The 27,835-nt window shown below is 42.1% G+C and overlaps 1 protein-coding gene across 1 annotated transcript in view; it reads right to left on the reverse strand.

The window, feature by feature from the left end:
* Positions 1-27,835, reverse strand: part of VAT1L (vesicle amine transport 1 like) — a 180,856-nt gene that overhangs the window by 63,406 nt on the left and 89,615 nt on the right. Inside the window, exons 6-7 of the mRNA XM_008061797.2 lie at positions 27,520-27,575; positions 23,289-23,483 (exon numbers count right to left, since the gene is read on the reverse strand). Coding sequence (XP_008059988.1) covers positions 23,289-23,483; positions 27,520-27,575 — 251 coding nt within the window. The remainder of the gene's footprint in view (positions 1-23,288; positions 23,484-27,519; positions 27,576-27,835) is intronic.

The following is a 27,835-nucleotide window of genomic DNA, read 5'->3' on the forward strand; positions in this document are numbered from 1 at the left end:
ATATTTAAAAAAATTATTTTAAAGATGTGGGGTACAATTTAGGATTACGTATACAAGTGGTCATCATACAGGTAAAGTTTGGGCCTCCCTTTGGTCCCCCCTTTGCCTGGTTTGAGATCAGGTAAACTTATTGATGTTGTGTCCCCCTGCCCCTACCCTGGCAGTATTCCACTACTGCCTATGTGTATCTCTGCCTCCTACAAGATATAATCATCATTATAGGTCTCTATATCTCATGCCACTAAAGAAACTTCAGTCTATTCTACTGGACACCTCTTGTATATCACGTTAAATCTTCTGGGCTCCCTTCATACTCCAGCTATTGTGGCTGGGACCAGTTTCACACAGACTTTTATTTTTATTTTAGGGATGTGGGGTACAATTCAGGATAAGATATACAAATGGTCATTATACCAGTAAAGTTTGGGCCTCATTTTGGTCCTCATTTCACCTGGTTTGAGATCAGGTCCCCTTATTTGTGAAGTGTGCACCTCTCCCCTGGAAGTTTCCCTTTACTATCAATCCCTTTTTTATAGTATTATGATAATTGTTCAGGGTCTGCTTATGAATGAGAACATGTGGCACTCAGTTATTTGTCTCTGTGATTGATCACTGAGTATTATAGACTAAATCCATCCAAGTTGCTGTAAAGTTCATACTTTGTCCTTCTTTATGGCTGTGTAATATTCCATCACGTATATGTACCACTTAAAAAAAAAAATCCAGTCCACTTTTGATGGGCAGCACAGTTGGTTCCATGTTTTTGCTATTATGAATGGTGCTGCAATAAACATGCATGTGCAGGTATCTCCATACAGACTTTGACCAACTTCACGCATGTGAAACCTGACAGTCCCTTGGGCTCTGCCTGTACCTTTGCTTCACCCTGAAGTGTCTCTGATGAGAGAGTGGGGAAGCCCACTCACCCCCAAAATACAGGGAGCTAGTGCTTATGGGGCCACCCTTGACTACGGGTAGTGACTGTCAAATGTTTCCCCCTTTGTTTCCCAGGAAGACAGTTCTGAGATGCATTTTCTTAGGGTTCTTACAAAGATCACAGCACTAAGTACTTTGATAACATATCCTTTCTTCATTTCCTTCATGTTCTTCTCCCTCAATTTTTCTCTCTGGGATCATTTCTCAGATAAGTTTCTACACACAAGCCTGTCTCCCAACCTTGGCTTTGAAAAGCTCCCAAGACATCCTCTAACGGACTCTTTTGACATCTGTCCATCAATCATATAACCATCCTCTTGGGCCAACCAAGTGTAAAGTTAAAAGTGTCCTGGCAGCCGGGCTCGGTGGCTTAGCCTGTAATCCCGCGCCTTTGGGAGGCTGAGGTGAGTGGATTGCCTGAGCCCGCGGGTTCGGGACCCGCCTGGGCAACGAGACCTCATCTCTACAATAAATAAAAAAATCAGCTGGGCGTGGTAGTGCATGCCTGTAATTCCAGCTACTTGGAAGGCTGAGGCGGAAGGATTGCCAGAGCCCAGCAGATCGAGGCTACGGTGGCCGGGAGCGGCCACTGCACTCCAGTCAGGGTAACAGAGTGAGAGTCCAATTCAAAAAAAGAAAAAAAGTGCCCTGGTGATGGAGAACCAGGTCAAGTGTGACCTCATTTTGGGTTTCTCCCAGACCTGATCATATTTTGCTCCTGAGGGAGCTGTGAAAACACTTATTTTATTGTACTGTAATTAACGAATGGATTTACACATCAAATCTCTCTCCAGACTTTTGATGATAAGATAGAAAGGCTTTTTTGTCCTCATCTTATGACATCTCCTCTAGCACAGAGTAGGTAACAATAAACTTATTGGTGAGTGAATGAAGAAAGCACTTTAAAGAACAAGATCTTTAGCACATCTAGGAAGAGTCATTTATTCAACACTCATTGTTGGGGAGACAGTAGTGAGGAGAATTCCTGATGTGAGGTAAGGGCATCCAAAACTGACAAAGAGTGATGATGAGGAGAACCTTAAATAATTCAGGCAAGGACAAGAAAAAAAAAAATAAGCCTGTAGTAAATATAAGCCCAGACCTCCTAGATTGGATAAAATATTTGGAATGTCAAAGAGAGAAGCAGTATCCTCTGCTACTGACTATGTTTAATGACTATTTTTCTAAAGGCATATTTCTCACCACTGCAGGGATGTGATAAGCTTATAAACACTTCAGAGGAAGCACAAACATAGGTGATGAAAGTTAGAGAGAGTGAGTCATATTTGCAAAGCAAATACCGTAAGACACTGTAACACAACAAACCTACATTACACCTAATGATATAAACAGAGAATAATGATGCAGAGAAACCTGCCAAATTAGAAAATAAAACAAGGAAAGTCAACTTGTGAGTGATGGCACAAGAGTAAACACTGAAAAATGGCAGCCAAGTAGAAACCAGAGGCAGAAAAACAATAATATAAAAATGGATTTGAACAGAAAAATGATCTTGGAAGGGGTAGCAAGTCTACTCCGTGTTTGCTCTCAGAAGCTTCCTTGGGGGAACATCTGAAGAAACCTCCTGTCAAATGTTTTAAGTGCACAAGATAAGGTTAGAATCTTGGCAAAAAGAAAAGGTCAGCCAGAATAACTTCAGAGATCTCCTCTCAGCTGTTGTTTTTTCTTTCTTGATTTTGCCTCAGATTCTTTTCTTCTTTAAAGACAATAAGCCATGCCAACCAATTTAATGCTATCATTTTTTCTTTTTAGTCATAATTTTGACAATTATTTCAAAATTAAAGTCATTTAAAACATTGTATTGTCTTTGCAAGTTGTCAACAAGAGGTGTTGAATAAAGCCCAATATGTTGCTAGGTAGAGGACAGTTTATAAAGGTCTCTCCTAAGAACATAAAGTATAGTTGGATTCTTATTTGCTGTCAGCATCTCCCATGAATATCTCTCTTTATGAGCTCACAATGCTATATTTTAATCTTTGGTTTACATTTCTTCTTTCCTACCAGTTTACCAAAGCACCTACTCAAGGTGTTTTGATTTTCTATCTCCTTGGGGTCCCGCCTCAGGCTTGGTAAACAGTAGGTGCTTAATGAAGGCAAACTGTTTTACCAATGAATAAAAACAATTAAGTGCAACCATATGTAAATCAAAAAAAATTTTTCTTAAATAAAAAAATGTGTCAAAGAAGGAATCAATATGCTGCCCAATGCTTTGCATTATTATTATTAATTATTATTTTTTTGAGTTAGGGTCTTACTCTGTTGCCCAGGCTGGAGTGCAGTGGCATGATCATGGCTTACTGCAGCCTCCAACTCTTGCACTCAAGCGATCCTTTTCCCTGTTTCCTGAGTACCTGGGACTACAGTTATGCACCACCACATCTGGCTTATTTTTTTTATTTTTGTAGAGATGAGGTCTTGCTATGTTGTCCAGGCTGGTCTCAAACTCCTGGCCTCAAGCAATCCTCCCACCTCGGCCTCCCAAAGTGCAGGGATTACAGGCTTGAATCACTATGCCCAGCCTAAGGCACTTTTTCTTTGGCTTGTTCTTTTGAGTCAGAGTCTCACTTTGTCGCCCACACTGGATTGTAGTGACATGATCACAGCACACTGCAGCCCCAACCTCCTGGGTTCAAGAAATTCTCCCACCTCAGTCGCTTGAACAACTAGGACTATAAGTGTGCACCACCACCCCTGGCTAATTTTTTTGATTTTTCTGTAGAGATGAGGTCTCACTATGTTGTCCAGGCTAGTCTTGAACTCCTGGGCTCAAGCAACCCTTCGGAACCTTGGCCTCCTAAAGTGCTAGTATTATAGACACCCAGCTTCAGATAGAAAAGAATAACAAAAAACAAATAAAAGGGAGAGCTTACATGCAGAGAGAATCATCATATTTTCTGTGTGCTTGCTAAATGCTATATCTATTGTAATTCAACCAAAATTTGCAGGTGAGGAAACGCCAGTTCAGCAAGGGTAAGGTTCTTGCCAAACCCTCATTTATTAATAGGCAGATAAGGACTAAATCCAGAAGATATTAAGAGCATAGATGCATCATTCTTAAGAAAGGAAATGACACACATTAAAACATTATCTACTACCAGAATATAAGGCATCATCTTTTTATTCCTTTTATTGTTTATTTTTCATTTATTTTCTTGCCAACACTTCTTTTGGTAGAGTTGGGGACCATGCTTATCTCGTGTAGCTTGTTGAGGGTCTTATATTATTCTAGTAAATAAAAGTGTTCAGCATTTTGCTTTTCTTTCTTTCTTTTTTTTTTTTGTGTTGGAGTCTCACTCCGTCACTCAGACTGGAGTGCAGTGGCCGCTCCGGCCACCGCAGCCTCGCCTGCAGGGGTCCGGCGATCCTTCCGCCTCAGCCTTCCAAGTAGCCGGCATTATAGGCATGCGCTACCATGCCCGGCTAATTTTTTAATTTATTGTAGAGATGAGGTCTCACTGCCCAGGCAGGTCTCGAACCCGTGGGCTCAGGTAATCCACTCACCTCAGCCTCCCAAAGGCGCGGGATTACAGGCTGGGCCACCGAACCCGGCTAGCATTTTGGTTTTAAAATCCATTTTAAAACGTTTCTCAAATTAAGAAAAAAACTTAGTGATTGAATTAAAAGCTGATGAATTCATCAAATGTCTTGGCATCAATGGAGACAACTATACAATGTTTTTATGGTAATGTGATAAATTATATAAATAACCTGATTGACTATTGTCCTCTGACATACACAGGTGAAGTTAACTACTAAGAAATGAATATAATCATGCATTTCATATTTTATTCATGGTTTTCTGCTCCTTTTTGGCTGGTGAAAAGAAAGTAATAAAGTGAACTCACTAGCCAGTAATGTCTGGGGTTGTGTATGCTTTTTTGTACTCCAAAAGAGATAATTTTAATAAATTAAACATATCCACAAGAATTTTGATTTTTTTAAATATAGCATTTTTAAAGTCCTCAAATAACTGGTGTTTATATTATGTGAAAACACTGTCATACACAAATCAGCATTAGGAAAACTGTGAATGACTTTGGACTGAAAAGTTGTGACTGACAGTTTTTCAAAAATGCCTTTTAAGACATTCACTTCCTCAGCAAACTATACATGAGATGGAAATTTGAAAAAAATAAATGAGGTGAACATTATCCTGGGAAATGGCAAGAACAAGAACACTAGTGAAAACTTTCTTGAACTTGAACTTAGGTTGGGCTGGTCATTGGTTAGATTGCTGAATGGTTAGGGCTGGGGATGGCCAATGTGGTTTAATTAATGTGACAGGTCTGAACGGAAGTGGCTGCTTGGAATGTTGTGCTAAGCACACCAAAAGGGATTTGACACCCAAAGGGGTCCAGTGAGAAAGACTGAGGTTGACTAGTGACATCTGTTGTGGGCTTAGGAGGGAGTACTGATGTTCTGCAAGCCATGGAACTTGCTGTATCTTGTTTAAGGAGAAATGTATTCCACTTGCTATGATAGTAAAACAGGTAAGAAGATTCTGGCACAGACATTCAATAGAGTTCAGGTAATAATTCTTTTAAATGATTCTATGACTATGGAATAATACAATCAGAAAGTGCATCAAATATTGAATGAAAGGTAAACTACTGGATACACATCTAACACCCACCATCTTGTATCTATATCTCTCAATGTCCCAACATCAACCCCACCTCTGACCCCTCTGGTTGTCACCTTGCTGTATACTCTCCAAATCCAGTCCCCACTTCATCTTTTAAACTTAATGCTGCAACAGCCATGTACTTAGAAATAAACTGAGTTTAAAAAATGTTTAAAGATGTTAACCAGCAAAAACTTTATTTGACATTAGACTGTGCATTGGAGAGAATCTACATTTTAAAGAATGTGGACTGACTTTTGTTCAAAATATTTGCCAATGGGAACCCTAGGGTATTCAGACTGAAAACTTTACAGATGCAATTTATATAAAAACTTATTTACTGAAAAGTCAAGTTGAAATAAATATCAGATATTGAATGGCATTAGAAGATGGTTTTTGTTTTTAGGAAAGCATAAGTATATTCCCTGTATAGTTTTGGTTGTGCATTGGCAGAATTTGTGGATATTTTGAAAAACAAACAATATTGATGTAACTCAGTTCACATGATGCTATGTCTTCATTCGCAGTGTTTATGTAAAAGGATGGGGTCAGTTGTTGATACGATAGAGCTATGAAATGTCCTTGTATAGTAGGTCACCAGCAGTCATTTCATGTTCTTCATGGAGGATGAAGAACCTTGATATGTAATCTCCTTTAAAAGATCAAAGTAAAGAGGCTTTTTGTGGCTCACATTGAGCATTATTATAAGTTTGGCAAGAGGTGAGTGAGTGCTCAGGAAAACATATTTTTCCACAGAAATAAATGACAAAAAATCATTGAGAGTTTTAGAAATCATTTGTCTTACTACTTATATATTAATGAGAAAATGAGGCCAGACCATTAATATCTTGATGCATCTTCATAGTATCAATACTTACAAGCCATAAGTGTAATTTGATGTAAGGAAATATTTTCATAGGCATCAGAGGAAAGATAATTACTCACTTAAAATGTATGTATTGTAAGTTTATGTTTAGTAAATAATCAGATTCAACTTTGAAAACTGAAGAAAGCTGTTCAAACATATATCCCACTATCAGAGAACAGAAATTCTTGAGTGTTTGTAATCTGTTTTTGCTAGTGAGCATACAGTGAAATTTGAAGGTTTATTTAGGCTATGTAAATTCATTTGTTTTAAAGAACAGAATTGTTTATAAAGTATTAACATTTGTTGTCCATACAATAAATTGTTATGTTGCCATAAAAAAAAAAAGAAATAAATAAAGTGAGTCCCTCTTCCTTGCTCTATCAACAACGGTGGTTCAAAGCAAATGCCACCTCTGGTTTGCTCTGACCCTCATTAGATGAGCATCACAACATACTCTTAATTCGCTCAAACAGGCTCATGAACAGACCTGAGGCACTTACAATGACAGCCGGGGTGGGGAGAAGAGGTGGGCAGGAATGAAACCAAGAATGGGGCACACTGAAGCAGTATCAGTGGTTTTGTTTAGGGTGACACAATGACCCTAATCACCACGTCCCCATCCTTATCCAGTTGGTGATCTTTTTTCCTTTTTATCTACTTTATAAATGTTGCATACTATGGTTCTATATTTACAAAATTTATTGTTTTAATTTCAAGAAAAAATTATGTTGGGGAAAAATGCAAAATAAGCACATAAGGGACACCCACACATACACACACACTCTCACAAGATCTCCTGGCTTGGATTCCTTGTTCTGTTGCCTTGTACAACCTTGCTTCATCTGTCTTTGTAAAAGTCTGCACAATGGGCACAACACCTGTCCCCCTATCTCTGTGTTTTTTATGATGGGCTTGATTGGTCATGAAGGGAAGTAAAAGGCTAGGCAAACAGAAGTGGGATGCAGCCCCTTTGAATTGTCACCTCTGCACTTCCTGGCACAGCCTGGCATACAGCAACTTGGAGGGTGAACGTGCTCATCTGGAGCAAGTGTAATTGCCAAGCAATAAAAACACAATGAAATTAGATCCCAAACAGTTGGTGATTTGTAGCCTCTGAGGTGAGACCAAGAGGGAGGTGGTGAGGCTCAAGTACTTGGAGTCAGGGGAATCTGTGCCACCACTTAGAGGTGTGTGTGCCTTGGAGAAGGCAGCAGCTTTCCCCATCTTGGTCTTTTTTTTTTTTTTTTTGGAGTTGGAGTCTCAGTCTGTTGCTCAGGTTGGAGGCACAATCATGGTTCACCACAGCTTCAACTTCCTGGACTCAGGTGATCCTTCTGTCTTAGCCTCCTGAGTAGCTGAGACTACAGGCATGCACTACCAAGCTTGGTTCATTTTAAAAATTTTTTTTTTGTAGAGGTGAGGTCTTATTATGTTGCCTAGGCTGGTGTTGAACTTCTGATACCCTCCTGCCTCAGCCTCGCAAAGTGCTGGGATTACAGGCTTGAGTCACTGTGCCCAGACTCTTGGTTTTCTTATGACATGTGGGCATAACTATACCAACCTCAGAGGGTTGAGGTGAGCATCACGTGGCTTTCAGCTCCTGATAGTGGGAACAAGGCTTAATCAACATGTTCCTATCCTCACGCAGTTGGTGTCTGTTCAGCAAACTCATGGAATGACAATATGTGTGAATGTGCTAGGGAAGCTATGAAAATGACACGTTTTGGAAGAGAAGTGGAAAGGAAGAAACAAACAAGTCATGTCAAGCACCCACTCTGTGAAATTTTAACACAGCATGCAGATCAGAGCTTGCACACTGCTTACAACCAACTTTGAAACGGGCAGGAAAGGCAAGGGTTATCATTCCCATTTCACAGATGAAGAAAACTAAGTCAGGAGATGCAACATCACCTGTCTGAAATCATAGAAGTCAGGAACTAATGAATAAGAGTCTTGAAAACCCATCTTCTCCCCCAAACTAGGATGCCTCCAATCAGGGAGATGGGACACCTGTGGTGAAGGGCTCAGGACAAATTCCTCTTCACTTTTGGAGAGGGTTGAGGCCTTGGGTACAAACATGGCTGTAGGAGAGGGCCAGTCTGAGAGTTGGGTTCTGGCTCTACCACTTCTTGGCTGTGTGACCTTTCCTAAGTCACTTACTCCTCTCTCTCAGCCTCAGTTTGCTTATCTGTAGAATGGGGACAATCCTTACGGGATTGCCATGAGTCTAGATGAGCTGATATGACATGTACAAATGTTCAGCTCTGTGCCTGGTCAGGGCACACATTAAACTTTCATCATGACTGTGAGTTTGTCATTTGTCCAGGGCTCCGCAGGCAGCTGCTCACTTAGAGTTTATTAAATGACTAACTGGAGCATGGCATTTTCTTGGCAACAACTCTCCAAACAACCTAACAGTTTAGTAATCAGAGACTAGCTGGTTGGAGGATCGGAGAAATGCAAACACCAGCATGTGTTTATCATTTGTGCCGTTTGGAGCTTCTGTTCCATAAAGCAGCTCCCACAAACTCCTTTGGAAACAAGCACAAGCACAGGGAAAGAGCACCAGTGAGCCTGCTCACATCATGCATGATGTTGGCATATCAGGGAGGAAGTGAGTCTGGGGAGGTGTAGCTGCAAGATGCAGGAAAGGCAGGGTCCACCCACTCCACCACTTCTGAGCTGGTGGCAGAGGCTGGCTTGTACTCTGTGCCAGGGCATGCGCTAAGCTCGGCAGGCACTGCCTCGTGAAGTTTTCATGACTACCCCAGAGAGGAGGTACTGCTATCATCCCTATTTCTCAGATGACAAAAGCAAAGTTGGAAAAAGAAGTGAAGTAGCCCTCCTGAGGACTCCTAACTATAACTGGAGGAAGGAGGACTTGAACTTACTCTGGAGCCTGCCCTTTTAACCTTCATGCAAAATTTTGTCTCTTTAGCTTTTTACAATTCACTAAAAATATTGCCTCTTTGATCATATCTGACCCACAATTTGTTATGGATGGAATTACGTTCCTACCTTTGTCCCCAAATATTTGTATGTTGAGGTCCTAGCCCCCGAGAACTCAGACATGACTTTATTTGGAAATAGGGTTTCTGTGGATGTCATTCGTTAAGATGAGGTCATACTGGAGTAGAGTGGACTCTAATCCAATAAGACTAGCGGCATTTTAAATGGGGGAATTTGGATGGGCTCGGTGGCTCAACCTGTAATCCCAGCACTTTGGGAGGCCAAGGAGAGTGGATTGCCTGAGCCCGTGGGTTTGAGACCAAGCCCGTGGGTTTGAGACCAACCCAAGGCAATTTGGCAAGACCTCATCCTTACAATAAATCAAAAATTAGCTGGGCGTGGTAGTGCACATCTATAGTTCTGCTACTTGGAAGGCTGAGGCGGAAGGATCGCCGGAGCCCAGCAGGTCGACACTGGGGTGGCCGTGAGCATGCCACTGCATTCTAGCCTGGGCAATGGAGTGAGACTCCAATTCAAAATAAAATAAAATAAAAATAAAATGGGGAATTTTGGAGACAGAGGCGCACAGGGAGAATGCCATGTGAGGATGAACACAGAGAGAGAGGTGATGTGCCTGAAAGCTCTTAGAAGAAACCAGCCATTTCTCACAGGTAATTCAATTGTCCATGAACATGTCAATGAGGGCAGCAGGCCCATGGAATCTGAAAGCAGTACTTCCTAACTCAGGGTTGGGGCAATAGCAAGAGGAAGGGAGGGTTTTGCAGAAGAGTCAACACTTGTCTGAGTTGTGACAAGTGACCAGGAATTTTGCAGGAGGACAAGGATGAGGGAAGGACACAACAGGTCAAGTTAACAGGATGAACATGACACTTTGATCTTTGCGCTTTTGTCCTCCAGATCAGTGAGCTGATACCTTTCTGTTGTTTAAGCCACTCAGCTTGTGATACTTTGTTACAGCAGCCATAGTAAACTCATATACAACTGTTCCAGGAAGTAGGGTCAATTGTTCCTATCTTATAGGTGAGGAAAATGAGTAAGAGAAAACTGAAGCACTATAGGCCAAACAGCTAGGAAGTGGGAGGTTTAAGAAACCCAATTTGTTGGTTTGCGTTCTTATCCCAGCCAATCAGAGCAGCCCCTGCACACTACAAAATGCCTCATGTTGGCAGAGTGGTTTATAGCTTATAAGAATTTAACATGGCTGGATACAGTGGTTCTTGCCTATAATCCCAGCACTTTGGAAGGCCAAGGTGGGAGGATTGCTGGAAACTGAGAGTTTGAGATCAGCCTGGGCAACATAGCAAGAGCTTGTCTCTACAAAAATAAAAAATAAAAAACTTATCCGGGTGGTGCCATGTGCCTGTAGTCCCAGCTACTTGGGAGGCTGAGGTGAAAGGATCGCCCGAACCCCGGAAGCTGAGACTACAGTGAGCTGTGGTCATGCCAATGCACTCCAGCCTCAGTGACAGATGAAACCCTGAATCAAAAAAAAAAAAGTTAACATATGGACTCAATTGACTTCACGATAATAATAAAATCCTATGCAATAGTAGATAATGTGGTAGTATCCCCATTTCTAATGGAGGAAAATGGATACTCAGAGAGGACAAGGATTCCAGAGCTGGGAGTAGAGATAACAGCCACAGCATCTTCACCTGCCAGGATAAGACCTTCATTCACTCAGTCTCTGATTTAAATGTATATTCTAGTATTCAAATTAATCTTGGTCTGCAGCATTGTTCTCCCTTTTATCTAGTTTGGTGAATAGGTCAGAACCTGTGATTAACATATCAGTACATATACCTTGGAACATTTTTGAAAATGATTCTGCTGCCTTTTTGCAAATAAGATATATCACATAATTTCTACATCAAATTCAAAGACAAACAGAACATTTCCAGAATCCTGCTCTGGGTCTTTTGAAAACACAGCCAAAAGCAGTCTGCATTGACTCGTCCCTGGCTCACAAGGAAATCCAGATTTGTGAAGTATTTTCAGCCGAATGACAGGCGTGAAGGCAAGAACAACCATTTTCTTCATAACAGGAATGTATTCAGAGTTGAGCTCACCGACTCCTAACAAGAAGCGCTGAGCTGTGAATAAACCTAATCTTACAGCACACTGTGGTCTGTGGTGTAGATGAAATTGTCTGCTTAGAGCCTTGATGGAAGATGCTGCACCCAGCTGATGAAAATACATGCCCCGAGGTACCAGAAACCTTTTGCAGGGCACATCCTGTGCTCTCCTCACTTGGCACTTTGCTGACCTCAAAGTTCTCAACTCCCTGGGGGATACACTTGCAACGCACTGTCATAACAATAGCTAATGCTGCACATGTAATATCTGTCAGGCACTGGGTGAAGCACCTTTTATGCATAAGTTCATTTAGTGACTCTAATTAAAACCTGAAGGAAGGGGCCATGATTCTTTCCATTTCTCACAGGTAATTCATTGTCCTTGAACATGTCAATGAGGGTGGCAGACCTATGGGATCTGAAAGCAGTAATTCCTAACTCAGGGTTGGGGTAAAAGTAAGAGGAAGGGAGGGTTTTGCAGAAGCATCAACATCATGTCTGAGTTGTGACAAGTGACTAGAAATTTTGCAGGAGGACAAGAGTAAGAGAAGACCACAACAGGCCAAATTAACAGCATGAAGGCAGAGGGGCACAGAGGCTAGGGTTTTTGAAAAGCTGCAATGGTCCAGGAGGCTGGGTAATTGATGGAGGTTTCTACTATTCCATCTCCTCTCCCCTCTTAAGGTCAGTCTCCCATCACTCTGTGATCAGCCTGCTGAACCTTTTATCTGTGCTTGAATATGCCAACCTCTACCTCTCTCTCTTGCTTCCAGGCCTTTGCCCAGGCTGTGGTGCAGGCCTACAATCTCACCCCCACCTAACTTTCTTCCTTCAGATTTCACTTTCTGCTTATGTGATTGTCTGACTATCCACTTCTGCCACCCTGGCTGCTCCTTGAGCACAGAACCAAGCCTTCTCCTCACTTGCAACTATGTTTTGAAGCCAACCTGGAGCTTGGCATGACACTCTGTAAGTATCTGTTAAATGGGTGACATATTAGTTTTCGTTGCTGCTATAACAAATGGTCACAGGTTTAGTGGCCTAAAACAATATCAACTGATTCTCATACAGTTCTGCAGGTCAGAAGTCTGAAGTGGGTCTCTCTGGGCTTAAATCAGGTGACAGCAGGGCTAGTTCCTTCTGGAGGCTTTAGGGGAGAATTTGTTTCCTTGCCTTTTCCAGTGACCGCAGGCTCTTCACATTCTTTGGCTCGGGGGCCTGCATCACGTCATCTTTTCTCCTCTGCTTCCATCACATGACCTCTCACTCTGGCCTCTTGCCTCCCTCTTACGAGGATCCTTGTGATTATACTGGGTCTACCCAGATAACCTACAGTAATTGCTTCATCTCAAAGTCTTAATTTAGTCACATCTGCAAGGTCTCTTTTGCCACAAAAAGTAACATATTCAAAGATGCTGGGGGTTAGGATATGGACATCTTTAGGGGCCATTATTTAGCCTTCCACAGATTCACGTGTTGAAGTAGAGCTGTACCTCAATTGGTCTGGTGTGTTGGGCAGCTCAGAGCAGGGCTGGGGCAGGCGCATAGCAGGCTTGGGGGCGTAATGGTGCAGAAAACATATGAAGCTGGGGCATGCTGGGAAAATGTGTGTGAAAACTGGAATGTCAGCTGGGCTCGGTGGCTCAGCCTGTAATCCCGCGCCTTTGGGAGGCTGAGGTGAGTGGATTGCCTGAGCCCGCGGGTTCGAGACCCGCCTGGGCAGCGAGACCTCATCTCTACAATAAATCAAAAAATCAGCTGGGTATGGTAGCACATGCCTGTAATTCCGGCTACTTGGAAGCTGAGGCGGAAGGATCGTCAAAGCCCAGCAGGTTGAGGCTGCGGTGGCCGGGAGCGGCCACTGCACTCCAGTCTGGGCGACAGAGTGAGACTCCAACTCAAAAAGAAAAACAACAACAAAAACAAACAAACAAACAAAAAACTGGAATGTGTGAGGGTGGGTGTGTGGGTGGATGGGTGGGATAACTATGTTGAACTGAAAAAACTGAGATTCCACTTAATGGGAAAGGGGACACACTGGAAAGAAAAACAAACAAACAAACAAACAAACAAAAAACAAAACAAAAGATAGGACCAGAGAGCAAACATAGCAATCACTTTTGGAGTCTCAGTTTCTGCATTTGAAAACCAGGAGAATGGACTGGGTAGAATGGTTTTCCAAAGTCACACAGTTAGGATATTAGTGAGGATTGAGGCCAGGGATCCAGACTCCCCAGGTGTTCCTCTTCCCTCTCTCCCAAGTCCTCCCTTATCACAACTTTTTAACAGCCCTTCCATCTCTCCCTTTCTCAATGTGTGCTGTATATATATATATATCAGCATATATGATATCTGTATATAGGCTTTAGCTATAATTCACCATACAATTCGCCCACTTAAAGTATACAATTCAGTAGTTTTTAGTATATTCAGAGTTGTGCATCCATCACCCCCATTAATTTTGGAGCATTTTTATCCCTCCAAAAAGAAACACTATGTCTATCAGCAGTCTTTCCCCATTCCCTCCCAAGCCCCCTAGCCCTAGGCAACCACTGACCGACTTTCCAAATAGCCTCCTCTAGCCTTTGCTCCTCCTGGCTCTTTTCCAGGCATTTGTCCCGTTCATTGCCAAGTGGGAAGCTCGTGCTGGCTGTCAGCCTGTCCCCTCCCGACATTCCCTTCTTGACCCTCTGCATTCAGACTTCTGCACTCATCATTTTACAAACATGGCTTTCTGAAAGGTCAATAATTATTCCCAGGCCAAATCCAAAGGCTTTTTCTCTATGCACTTCCTGGCTTGTCAGCAGCAGCCGGCACTAATGACCCATCAGATAGCCATGGTGGTCCCTTTACTGCCTGTCTGTGGCCTCTGTGTCCTCTCCCCGCTGTGGAAGAGTGGGGGATGTTAGGGTCTGGCCATTCCCTCCATAGCTGAGGCGTGAATGTCCGTGGCATGGACTTGGGAGCCCGACTGCGTAGGTCTCAACGTTGCCTTTGCCACATACTGGCTGTATGACCTCAGGCAGCGAATTAATCTCTGTATGTCTCCACTTCCTCATTTGTATCACAGCATTAGGAGCAATAATCACCACTTGGGGTAATCACAAGGATTTAATGAGTCAATTAATGCAGGTACTTGGCACATATAAACATGCAATGCTAAGTGTTTCCCAATATAATTGTTTTGCTCATTCTTTTATTCAGTGAGCTTATTCATTACCATTTTCAGCAATTTCTGTGCATTAGAGTTCCCTGGGGTTCAAATTTCCATCAAATTCAGTGGCAAGCAGGGACTTTGGGTAAGTATACTCTCTCCAAAGTCTCATTTTTATGATTGTCGGGTGGGGATTTCACAGAACATCAGCTTGTTTCATTTTTCTTAAATGGGGATAATAGTACCTGGATATTATTAAGTTGTTGGGGAGTTTCGATCAGTTAATGCAGAAAGCACTTAGAACAGTGCCTGGTGCTTAGTAAATCCTCTGAAAATGTTAGTACTATGAGAGCAGCAGCAGTAGCAGTAGCCGTCATTGTTATCCAGCTCTCCTTTCTCACCTCCACGTGGTCGAGGGCTTAACTTGCCTGTGGACAACTCCACCTCCATGTCCTACCATCCCTTTAAACCACACTCATATCTAAGCTCATCCATTTTTCATGTCCTCTTCTGACACCACTAACTAAAATGATATTGCTGGCATCCTGTTTCTAGTCTCCCAGGTTAAAAGACCCTTGGTCATCTCTGCCTCTTGCTTCTCATTTGTCTATTATTTCTGATTTCCATTCTTTCCAATGACTAGGACTCATTTATTCTCTCTCATTCCATGCCACCCTTTAGCAGAGTCTTACCTATTCATAACTCAAAAACTGCCACAGCCTCCCAGCCATACCAGCTGTCCTCCGTCCATCTTCCAGATCACTGTGCATATAACATATACTGCCTACTTTTGGGTGATGCTTTTAAATTCTTCCCTCACACTGTGCACAGTGCCTCAGAAGGAGCTTCTAAATCTTTAAAGTAGGTTCATGCCAGCTAATTGCCATGCCATCATTAAGTTGGACTTCCCATGGTTTCTCCTTGAGTCTGTCTCCTAGTTTGAGTTGGGACATCTGCTTCAGATGCTTGGTCTCATTCATCTTCTCTTAACTTCCCAGTCTGGTGTTGGAGTTGGAGCCTGTAACTTCTTCAAAACCAACAATCACACCCCCCCCACAGCCTAGTCTCTCAGATTATTCCACCCTCTTTGTCACTGATGTCCTACATTAATCTTCCTCTTATCAAGTCACCCTATTGTCCTGGGACAGATAAGCATTCTAACACGCTCAGCATCACATTTTTCCCCTTCATTTATTCTTTTAGATAAATCTATCTCTGTGTTGGTTTTTTGATGGCTTAAATTAAAAACACAAATCTAATTAAACCATAAGGATTAACATGATAGTAAAAATGCAGGCGATAGAGAGAGAGAGATTGGGGACATTTAAGTTAAATAAGTGACTTCATTTGGGCAGTGCCCTTCACACCGGCCAAGGCAAAGAGAGATAAACAAGGAAGGGCATAATTAGCATAATTTGTTAAAAGGTAATCATGCCAGATTGCTGGGAAAGATACATTTTTTTTTCTATATTCAAAAAGAAGGATGACATCATCTCATAGACCAGCTCCAATAGAACACTGCAGTGATGGGAACATTCTTTTATAGCTATGTTGTACAGAGCACTTGAAATGTGGTTAGTGCAATGGAGAACTGAATTTTTAACTTGATCTAATTTTAATTAACTTGAATTTAAATAGTCACATGTTACCAGTGGTACCATATGAAAATTGCAGTCATAGACTTTTATGAAAATAATATAAAATATTACAGATAATGTCTTTAATAGAAGATTTTAAAAATTGTCTACATGTACCATGAAGTGGCAGATTGGAGAAGGCAATTCTAATCAGAGCCTACCATTCAGGGTCTTTGTCACCCAGGCTGGAGTGCAGTAGCACGATTACAACTCACTGTAGCCTCAGCCTTCTGAGTAGCTGGGACTACAGGCATGTACCAACATGCCTGGCTAATTTTTTTATTTTTTATTTTTGTATAGATGGGTCTTGTTATGTTGTCCAGGCTGGTATCGAACTCCTGAGCTCAAACAGTCCTTACACCTTAGCCTCCCAAAGTGCTAGGATCACAGGCAGGAGCTACCACTCCTGGTCAAAATGCATATCTGTACAGTGATCATACTTGGGGCCAGGGTGGGCCTCAGGAAATTGAAAGGATGAAATAGTGCCATACTGTCTAACAGCAATATCTACATTCAGAATGTCAGCTCAAACTCCTCTGCCTGGCAGTGAAGGGGTCCGTGATTTGACTCCATTGACTAAATCAACCTTATTTCCTCTCCTCCTCAGCCAGCAACTTCTGATTGGGCTAGCTCAGACTCCTCTCTCTATTCCACTACTCTGTGATTTTTTTTCATACTGTCCCTCTTGCTTGAAATACATTTTTTCATCATTCCAACATTGTCCAAATAATTTCCATCCTTCCCATCCCAAACAAGACCCACCTCATTTTTGAAACCATCTCTGAACATTTATTCTTACTCAATACTATTCTCTCTTGTTTTCAAATCCGGTTACAATCGAAACTAATATCCTATAACTGAATATTAAGTTACTTCCCAAGTGTTTTGTAGATTTGTGTTTTGTCTCAGAAACTCAATTATAAACTCAAGGACAGGAAGTATGTTGTCTATGACTTCTGTAGACTTCACATTCTAAAATAGTATTAGCACACAGCACATAGTAGGTGCTCAACAATGTTACTGCTGATTGGTTGACAATCACAAGTATTTATCATCCCTTTCCCACCTCTAAACTGTTTGGAGAGGTTAACTTTCTCCCCAACTTAATGAACAGCTGCACACTTAGCATCTGAAAGCAAATCTGAGGTTGCAGTGGACGAATTCTGCTTTTTTATTAAATTTACAAGAAAGTCAGAGACAGATGGTTGAAAAGAAACCTTAATCGTCTCTGATATTATTAAATCTTCTAGTTTGAGGGCTCAGAGAGCCCAACAACATTTTCTTTGAATCCTTATGGGTTTTATATTCCATAGATGAAGTTATAGAGCTGGCTTGGAAAGCAATTTTGTGCAATCATTTTCCAAAGGGGAGGGGAAAAATCATTATAGTCCTCCTTCTGAGGTTCGCGAGTAATAAGCATGCTATACTTTCCTTGAGCCCAGAAGAGCTGTGTGGGCTTGATAAATAGCCACATTTGGTCCGACTGCAGCTCAGCTCTAAACAGATGTCTGTAAATATTGCAGAAAGCCCTTGGAAAGTTGGTGGGTGTTCCTGACGAGTGACTGTGGATGCTTTTGTTGGCAAACAGGCAGCAGCCGTCTGTCTCCTCTCTGCGGAGGACTAGCTTGCTAGAGGAATCTAGAATTCCTTTGTTTTGCGGGTGACTGTATTCATCACCATGGCTTCTTGTATTTTTTATTTTTTGAGTTGGAGTCTCACTCTGTCACATAGGCTGGAGTGCAGTGGCACAATCACAGCTCACCGCAGCCTTGATCTCCTGGGCTCAGGTGATCTTTCTCTTTCAGCCTCCCGAGTAGCTAGGACTAAAGCACATGCCACCATGTCTGGCTAATGTTTTTGATTTTTTTTTTGTAGAGACACGGTCTTGCTATATTGCCCAGGCTGATCTTGAACTCCTGGCCTCAAGCTATCCCCCGCCTCAGAATCTCAAAATGAGATCAACAAACAGATGTGAGCCACTGCACCCAGCATATCACGGCTTCTTTTAAAGCAGTGTTTCTCAACTAGGGGTGATTTTGTCTCCTATCTTTGTCCTACCCAGGTGACATTTGACAACACCTGGAGATTTTTTTTTTTTTTTTATTGCCATAGCTGATGGTATGGAAGTGTTTCTGGCATTTAATGGGTACAAGTCAGGGATTCTGCTCACCATCTGACAGTTCACAGAGAAGTTCCCCCTCCCATACACATGCAACAAAGAATTGTTCAGCTACAAATCTCCTTGCCCAGGTTGAGAACCACTGTATTTTTTAACAAATAAACTCTGTCTTAAAGTAATGTTTTAGTATATTAGTATAGATTGTTCATTCATTCACTTATTTACTCATTCAACATATGTTTATTGTTAAACATAAAAATATGTTTCAGTGTGGTAGTGAATCCATTCATTCAATCATGTATGTAATATATATGTATTGAGCATCTACTTTGTGCCAGGGACTGGGGTCTGGAACAACATAGTCTAGGTCTTTCCTCACATAGGGTTTCTATTCTAGTGGAAGGGAGACCACAGTTTAAATGAGTTGACAAGAATGAGATCAACAAACAAGATCATTTCAATTGGTGATAAGTGCCATGGAGAGTGTCAAACTGGGTAACGGAAGAGAGAATGACCTGGGAGGAGGTGGCTGGGCAGGATGCTACTTTCAAGGAGGGGGTTTGAGATGGTCTCTCTGTGTAGGTCATATTGAAGCTGAGGCATGAATGATGACAAGAAAGCAGACTGGAGAAAATTGGGAGAGAAATATTCAAAATAGATGCAGCAACAGGTTCAAATGTTAAGTTAGGGAAGGTTTCGGTGGCCTCAAGGGCTAGAAACATGCACCCTGCTGAAGCTTGGGTGGAAGAAGTAAGGTTGATGAGATAAGCCAGAGTCAGATTGGGCAAGACCATACAGACCTCAGCAAGAAATTTAGACTATTTCAGTCAGAAGTCACGGGAGGATTTTTAGCAGGGTGGAATGTAATCAGATTTAGGTATTGCTAGATCCACTCAGGCAGCTGGGTAGATAATACTCTGGGGCAGGGCAAAATGGAAGTAAAAGACCAGTCAGGAGGCCCCTTCTAGGAGAGAGTCCAGCTTAGACGATAGCACTGAGTGGAGATGCAAGGAAACATTTTCAAGGTAAAGTCCCAGACTTGCTTGCATATGATCCACGACTCAGTCAAATGAGTGCCAACCTTGGGCTTTCTCCTCTCTCAGCAGTGCTGGTGCTGAGTACCTTTCCTTTGCATCCTCAGGGGATTCAGGGCCTGACCCAGTCATGGCAACTCCAGCATGTGTGGTGCTCCACTGTCTGAGCTTGGAGATGAGTCCTGCTGTCTTACAAGCCCCATTCATGCCTGGCCAGACCCTCCCAAATGAGAGCTGGGCCTCTTTCTTATGAGTTTCCTGGTCTGTAGAGGGCATGCCTTTCCTATTCCTTAGCTGCATTGAGATCATTCTTGAATATCATATCAAGGTTCTATAGCTGCCCAGGATCCTGCCTGGCAATTTCAGCTTCACCCTTGGCATCGGGATGTGGCATCTCCTGACTGGGCCCCTATCACAGTCTCTCATGCCACTTAGAGAATAATCTGAATTTCCATCTGGCCCTTGCTGATCTACTGACCCCCCATACCCCCTTCCCTTCTTGGCTCACAACAATCCACCCTGGGATTCACCAAGATGTTTCTTCATCCCTTTGCTTTTGAGGGTATCTCTGCCTTGAATGCTTTGCCTTCAGTGTTTTATCTCCTTCATATCCCAGATCAAAAGACACCTACTCTGAGTAATCTTCCTTATTTAAAGTCACTCTACAGCATGCATTCTGGATAAGCATGATATCACCCCAAAAGGGGTGAATATTGGTATTGGAAGATAAAAAAAATTATTTCAATGTGTAAAGCACAGATATAAATATAGGACACAAATATGGATATGTTTATATACACATACTTGCATGCATATACATATATATGGCATTAAAATTTCATGGGAGTGTTGATTAGGTAACCTCCACTTTCTCACAAACATGTATCCTAATGTTCCTCCTTCCAAGAACTTATTACAATGGGCAATTACTCCACTAATTTTTGTTTATTTCAGATTTTATGTCCCTTTCCCCTGTTCCATGGAGTCTTGGGATCTTGGACATCTGTTTATCACTGTATCTCCAGTGTCTGCAGGGTCCTGCACATGGAGGTAGTTAGTCAATAAATATTTGGTGATTCCATCACCATTGTGACCAAGGAGTGATTTCAACTACTAGAACAAAAACCCACTGGGCCAAGTGGTCCCTCTTGGATTTCAATCCTTGCCTAGATGCTATCAGATTTGTGTGTGTGTGTGTGTGTGTGTGTGTGTGTGTGTGTGTGTATGTGTGTTTTGATGGGGAGGAGGGCATTGAGTTCTATCAAAAAAGGCCCCTTCTCTACTCCACAGACAAGATAATCTCTTAGCCCCAGTATTGACTATTCCCAATTCTCTCTCCTTCCTGATCATGGAGAATTCAGGAACCGTGTAACTCAGCCTTCCCCTGTTCCACTGAGATGCCTTTGTGAATACCATATGGATATCTGACTCACTAAATTAAAAATATTTTAAGAAAACTATGACAATAGGCTGACTACATTGGCAATGACATAGCAGAAGGCATGCATGATTATCTAATATGACGTAGCAATAAATTGAATCACAGAGAGCATCTGGGATAGAAAAAAGACTGGATGGAAGCAAGCCAAGATGTTAATGATGCCATTCTTCTCTGGAATGTGGACTGGCAGTTTATTTTCTTCTTATGTTTTTGTTTAAGTTAGAAATTTCTATAATGAGTGTGTGCTTTAAAAACTGTAATGAGAAAAATTTCTTTTGGTGGTTGGGGTTCTAAGACCATCCATCACACTGTAGTATTAGACATATACAAGGGGGGACCCCCAAAACCTGGAATTATCTATTTTGGAGGGTGGGCACCTTGTAATACAGGCATCCCCCACCAGGTAAGTGTTCTAGAAACCAATCAACATCAGTGTACCAGCTAGTGTTGTTGTGAGAGGTTGCATTTGGCTTCAGTGAATTTTCTTTTAGAGATTCTATCAATGTATTTGCCCATTCCATGATGGATGATTTACAAGTGCACCTGCCCACACCAGGCTGATGAGTGTTCAGCAATTTTTGACTAAAAACAGCATGCCCTACACTTCATCTGATCTTGTTCCGAGATACTTTGCTTTGTTTCCCTGTATGAAAAAAAGTCCTCAGAGGGAAATGTTTTGCGATGTAGAAGAGGTGAAACCAGAAAACGGCAGAGGCACTAAAAGGCATCAAATGGATGAGTTCAAAAACTGTTTTAAGCAGTGGAAAAAGTGTCTCGATGGGTGTAGTGCATCAAACAAAGAGTGCTTTGAAGATGACTGAAGTTTAACATGCAAGAATAAATACAGGCTGGGCTCAGTGGCTCAGCCTGTAATCCCAGCACTTTGCGAGGTAGAGACAAGTGCAGTGCCTAAGCCTGTGGGTTCGAGATCAGCCTGGGCAACTTGGCGAGACCTCGTCTCTACAATAAAATAAAAAATAGCCAGGCATGGTAGCGCATGTCTATAGTTCCAGCTACTCAGAAGGCTGAGGTGGAAGGATTGCTGGAGCCCAGGTCAATGCTGGAGTGGCTATGAGTGTGTGTGCCACTGCACTTCAGCCTGGGCGAAGGAGTGAGACTCCAACTCCAAAAAAAAAGAATTAATACACAATTTTTATAAATAAATTCTGAGTTTTCTTGGGTTCCCCCTACATAAGCATACTCGTTGTCCATAGATCCAAGACCACTTGGATGTGATTATGCAATGACCACACCAAGAAGCTTTTTTGGAGGAACTTCTGTGCCTAGAGAAGCCACTGGATTTGGGACAACGCACTCCATCAGGTGAATAGTAACAGCCTTCTTGCCAGAAGCACATTCACTGTCTGTTTCATAGAACTTAGTATTTGTCAGGTTTTTTAAAAGGTGTCTGTGTGGATCTCAAAAAGTACAAAAAAGTACTCATACCAAAAGTTACCTCACTTGGGAAAAATGCAAAACAAACAAAAATCACATCTCCACATATTTAAAAATATTTTTCAAAGGTTTTATGGCTCCTTGAAGCAAAGGTTACAAAATCCTGACTTAGAAAAATTTCTTAGCAAAATGCTTCTTGAAACTCAGGTCACATCTTATTACTCCTCACAAGTAGCTGCCACAACTGACTTCCCAAATGCCTAAAACTTTCATTGTCCTAAAGGATTTTCTAGACTTGCCTCCTCCTAGCAAATCTTGTATGAGCCAATACAACCAGTTCATGCTTCAGTATCTGAAGGATACAAACAAACAAGCAAAAAATCACATCTCCACATATTTAAAAATGTTTTTCAAAGGTTTTATGGCTCCTTGAAGGCTACAGAAGGGGTTATTAATCTTTTTGTACCAAAAAAAAAAAAAAAAACTTTCAAATACTACAACTTTTGGCATATTAATTAACAAAAATACTAAATCCAACACTAGACCTGGCAATTAAGCAATGATTCCAATGTCCATCATGGTAACTAATATTTCACAGTGGCTCAAAGTATACAGACTTAGCACACAAATCATTATAGCTCTGAACCACTGTCCGCTCTGACCTTGGTATCTTGTACACTCATGGGGTGACAATATATATGATGCTGCAACAATATACAGACTCTTGTAACCAAGGTGAATTGTACACATCCATCAAAATTTGATGGCCTACCTGGGAAGGGTTTATGGCACAAATGGTGCAGCGAGACATGGGGTGTGAGAACCACCAGGGAAATTAAAAATATTTCATACATCCAAAGTACTATACTATGGGGAAATGCCTTTTAGGACCTTCATTCAAAACATACAAACCTAGGGGAAAAAAATCTTTTAGTTAAAGATTGCAAGTGGCTGCCCAAACCTGCCTGGATGAAAAGGAAGAGGTGATTTGCTAAAGAAAAGCGCCATTCTTACCTCCTCCAGGGCCCACAAGGAGTCCACCACAGGCTTGATCTTCTTCTGGTTGTATAGTCCTATGAGTTTGTCTACCACTCCTCGAATGAGGCCCGCCCGGCCTTGCTTGAAGAGCAGATTTAAAAGGGAAAACCCCGCGATGACTTTGTTCTCTTCGTACAGCTTGATGGGGTTCACTTTTTCCACCTGCCACCACTGCAAGGAGAGATGGAGTTGAGTTATGGGGAACTCAATACTGTGTTGCATCTGCAGCAATGTCAGTGTTGTCAGCTACTGCAGGGACAGACAGCACAGGCTACAGCAGAGCAGATTCCAGCTGGCCAAAGGGTGGCTCTTGGTGGTGTATTTTTTAAAGCATCTATTTCACTAGGCACTGCTGTGAGTGCACAGAAAACAATAGGCAGTGATGCTTATGAGAGGCTCTAGTGTAGATGGGAGAGAGAGCCCCAAACCAAACATGAGGCCACGTGTAGTTGAAGCAGTATGTGGTTAGGATCATGGGCTCTGGAGTTGAATCCTGACTCTATGATGTCCTCTCTGTTAATCTCTGTGCTTAGTTTTTCCCAACTAACCAACATGCCTCTGCTTTTTCTGGGAGAAATAAGTGTAGGGCACTTGGCTTAGTGAGTGGTGGCAGTGATGATGGGCTTGGTAAAAGGAGTAGGATGTCAGGGAAATCATACAATGTGATGGGAGCACAGTGGAGGTGGCCATTCTGACTGAAGGAACTGTTTTCCTGGGTGGGGGCGGGGAGGGCTGTGGTTATGACAAGGTTAAACCTGAAGAGGTGGGAAGGAATGCATCAGATAAAGAAGAAGGGGCCAGGTGCAGTGGCTCATGCCTACAATCCCAGCACTTTGGGAGGCTGACGTGAGAGGACTGCCTGAGCCCATAGGTTCGAGACCAGCCTGGGCAACTTGGTGAGACCTCATCCCTATAATAAATCAAAAAATTAGCCGGGCGTGGTGGTGCATGCCTGTAGTTCCAGTTAGTTGGAAGGCTGAGGTGGAAGGATCGCCTGAGCTCAGCAGGTTTAGGCGGCAGTGGCTGTGAGCATGCCACTGCACTCCAGCATGAGCCGCCACAGAGACACCAACTCATTAAAAAAAGAAGAAGAAGAAGAAGAAGAGGAGGAGGAGGAGGAGGAGGAAGGTAATGTAGGAAGAAGGAGGGATAAAGCCAAAGTGTTGGGACTGAATCAGTGGTTCGTCGCAACTTGGGGCAGTTTTGTCCCCCAGAGGGCATTTGGTAATGTTTGAAGATATTTTTGGTTGTGATGACAGAAGGCGGGGAGGGGGCATAGAGCTACTGGCATACAGTGGGTAGAAGCAATGGATGCCGCTAAACACCCCACAATTCTCAGCACAAGACATGATCACAGCAAAGAATTACCCACAACAAAGAATGACCAAGCCACAAATCTCAAAAGCACTAAAGCTGAGAAGCCCTGGTGGGAGTCACACAACTGGTAAAGGTGGCCATCTCTCTTCCAGTCTCTCGTCTCCTCCCTTCAGACATCAAAATAAGTAACTGATCCATCAGCAACTAACGGAAATGGTTATCTAGTGGCTGTGTTCTGATTTAATTGTGCTTCCTTTGGTGCTGGCTATAGGTTAGAAATTCAAACATTCAGCTTCTGGAGGGTTCTAAAAGGTAAAATGTTGAAGACCAGTTTTAATATAGACCGCAAAAAAGAATGTGATGGGCATTTAGAAACATTTGATAACATTTATGTTATTGATGTGCTTATTTATTTCTGCCCCTTTCCAAAAAGAACTGAGGAAGCTCACAAAAGTAAAAAAAATTTGATTTTTTAAATTAGGAAACTCACATTAGGAAAATAAGTGTGAGAAAGACAGGTCTTAAACAATGATGAGGTTCATACACAAAATTCTTTACCAAAGTACATTCGGTGAGGACCTGGAGGCCAGCTCAAAAAGAGCCATGCATTTGATTATGGGCTTCGTGGCACAAAGCAAAAGTAGAAAAATAATAACTTGATTCACAGTGTGTGCGCGATACCTCAGTGAATGTTTGCAGAATGAATGTTTGCAGAATCTACACAGATTGTAGATTGCTTGCTGCACAGTTGTAGTTAAAAAGAGTCCTGAAGTTGAATGCCTAATTTAAATCCCAGCTCTCACTTACTAGCTGTGTGACTTTAGTCAAGTCACTTAGCTTCTCAGGGCTCAGTTTCCTCACTGTACTTCATGGGGTGGTTGCGAGGGGTAAATGTGTTAATGCATATAAAGTGTTTAGAACAGTGTCTGCCATGTACGAGGTGCTCTGTAAAAATACACCATTTTTATTATCGTCTTAATTTACCTGGATGTTCTCAATTTAGTGAATAAGAGCTTCTATTGTGGAGTCAGACTGTTCTCTGAATGTTAACTTCCCCTGTTAGTATCATCATTGTTATGGTGTGAAAGCAAATGGCATGTTTAACAGTGAAACACAAGCGCTGCAGCAATGTTAAGATAAAACATAATTAAAATAGCTGAGTGAGAAATCTCTGTACGATTCCCATATACCCTTAATTTCTAAGTCTTCCTTGAATGTACTGAAAAATTTTTTTTTAGAACTTTTCAGAGCAAAGTCATCATTCTACCTCTTGATATGCACTCTGTTTGATTTTCTTCTAACCGACCAACTCATATTTGACCAGGCCTCTGAAAGTGAACATTTTCTTTCCTGAACCCTAGCTACAAAGTGTTTTGGTAATGGGCACCCCTGTTTTGGGCACAGGATTCTCAGTCTCCATCCTGGCAGTGTTTTTATGAATGCCTTCATTGAACATGAGCACACTGCAATTATTTTGTTAACACTGTGTATTGAGATTGTGCATTTAGGGGAGAAAGGGAAAACACTTCTTACAATTGCATGTAATTTGGGACCAGTGTGGTTACCCACAGCAGTCTGTCAGGATCACATTAATTACAGTCACAGCAACAAAGCAGCTGTGCCTGTACAAAGCTGGTCTTCAGGGGATGCACTCCAGACAGCATTCTTCATTGGATGCCATTCTCACTCCTCCTATAGATTCTGTAGTCGAGATGATCCTTGCCCCAGACTTTAAAGCCTAAATTCAAAGAGAGGCCCTTTGATTCCAATCTCACAAGTGCAGGGAGTATGAACCTTTCCAGAATCAGGGAATGTTTGGGGGTGGAGTTTCTGGCAGCCAGTGTTGACAAGTAGGGGGCATATGAATATCCCACAGTGCCACCCGTAGAATGAATTCCAACTACCTTACCATGGCTTTCCTGACCTCCCTATTATAACTGCCCTCACCCCATCCTGCTGTTTTCTATTTTAGTGGTTTTAGCCCTTTAGAGGTTTGATAGCCATTTACAATTATGCTAATAATACATCTTACTTATTTCAGGTTTGTCGCCATCATTAGAATATGAGCCAAGCATGCACCTATCTGATGTGCTATGTATTTCAGTGCCTGGCACAGTGCCACAAACAGCAGGTGCTCAGAAAAGGCTTGTCAAGTAAGTCAATCAATCAATCCTGCACCGGTGACATAGGAGACCAGGAGTAGAGAGGACAAGAACAAGCACTTATGAGAAGCAGCAATTACCTGTCGGGGTTGGTGGGTGGGGTAAAAATCGAAGTTCAAGCCCAAATTAGTTTAATTCGAATAAGTATAGTTCTAGATGAGAACACAGATCTAAATCAGTTTGTGGTGGGGTGAATGCCTAGGTATGTGGCTTCTCAAAGGCAAAGTGACCACCATGTTCAGAACATAATTACTTAAGACAGTGGTTCGTGAACTTGCCCATGTCTAAAAATTGCCCCAGGAGTTTGTTAAAGTTGTCGGGTCCCCATTTGTATCTGCAACTCAGTAGGATGGGGACGCAGAGAAATCTCGGTACCCCCAGAGACCTGATCAGAAAGTAGCCAAACCAAAAGGTTGCCCTCTCTATGGAGCAAATAGAATGCACTCATGAGTGCATTACCAGTAAGTAAAAACAACAACACTGAAGCACTCTCTGTTGAAATAAAAATGAAGTTTTCTTGACACTCCTACCTCTCTGCTTCATTTAGGCAAAAGAAGCCCAAGTTCCGGTCTGCCTAGGCACGGGGAGTAGAGCAGGAAGGCAGGCTCTTTTGGAAATAAATGAGGCAGATGAAGGACAAGGAATAGGTCAATGTCTTACAATGGAGGAGCTCACAGCATGCAAATCAGGGCATCACCACAGTACATCAGACGCGCCTAGATACTTACTGACTTTGCAAAGCTAAAGAAGCTCTTGGTTTCTCCAGTCACCATGTTGGACGAGCCTGCAAATGGAAGATTCCCAAATCAAGCAAGTGCTAATGGAAGTTAACATCTCTTGTTATGCATGAAAAAATGGCAGTTATTTGACCCAGAGCGAGCAGAAGCTTGAAAACAAATTTAATTAAGCCTTGAAAAAATGAGGGAAATGGGAGCAAGGCATCAAGTTGACTATTTTAGCTAGGAGTCGCGGGATCAAAGAGAAACTGACATTTCTCATGGTGACCATTTCATTACTTTGGAAAATTGAGCATGTAGCAAAAGT

This window comes from Carlito syrichta, unplaced genomic scaffold (genome assembly GCF_000164805.1).
Source record: "Carlito syrichta isolate Samal-C Ts95f unplaced genomic scaffold, Tarsius_syrichta-2.0.1 Scaffold305614, whole genome shotgun sequence".
NCBI classification, from domain to species: domain Eukaryota; kingdom Metazoa; phylum Chordata; class Mammalia; order Primates; family Tarsiidae; genus Carlito; species Carlito syrichta.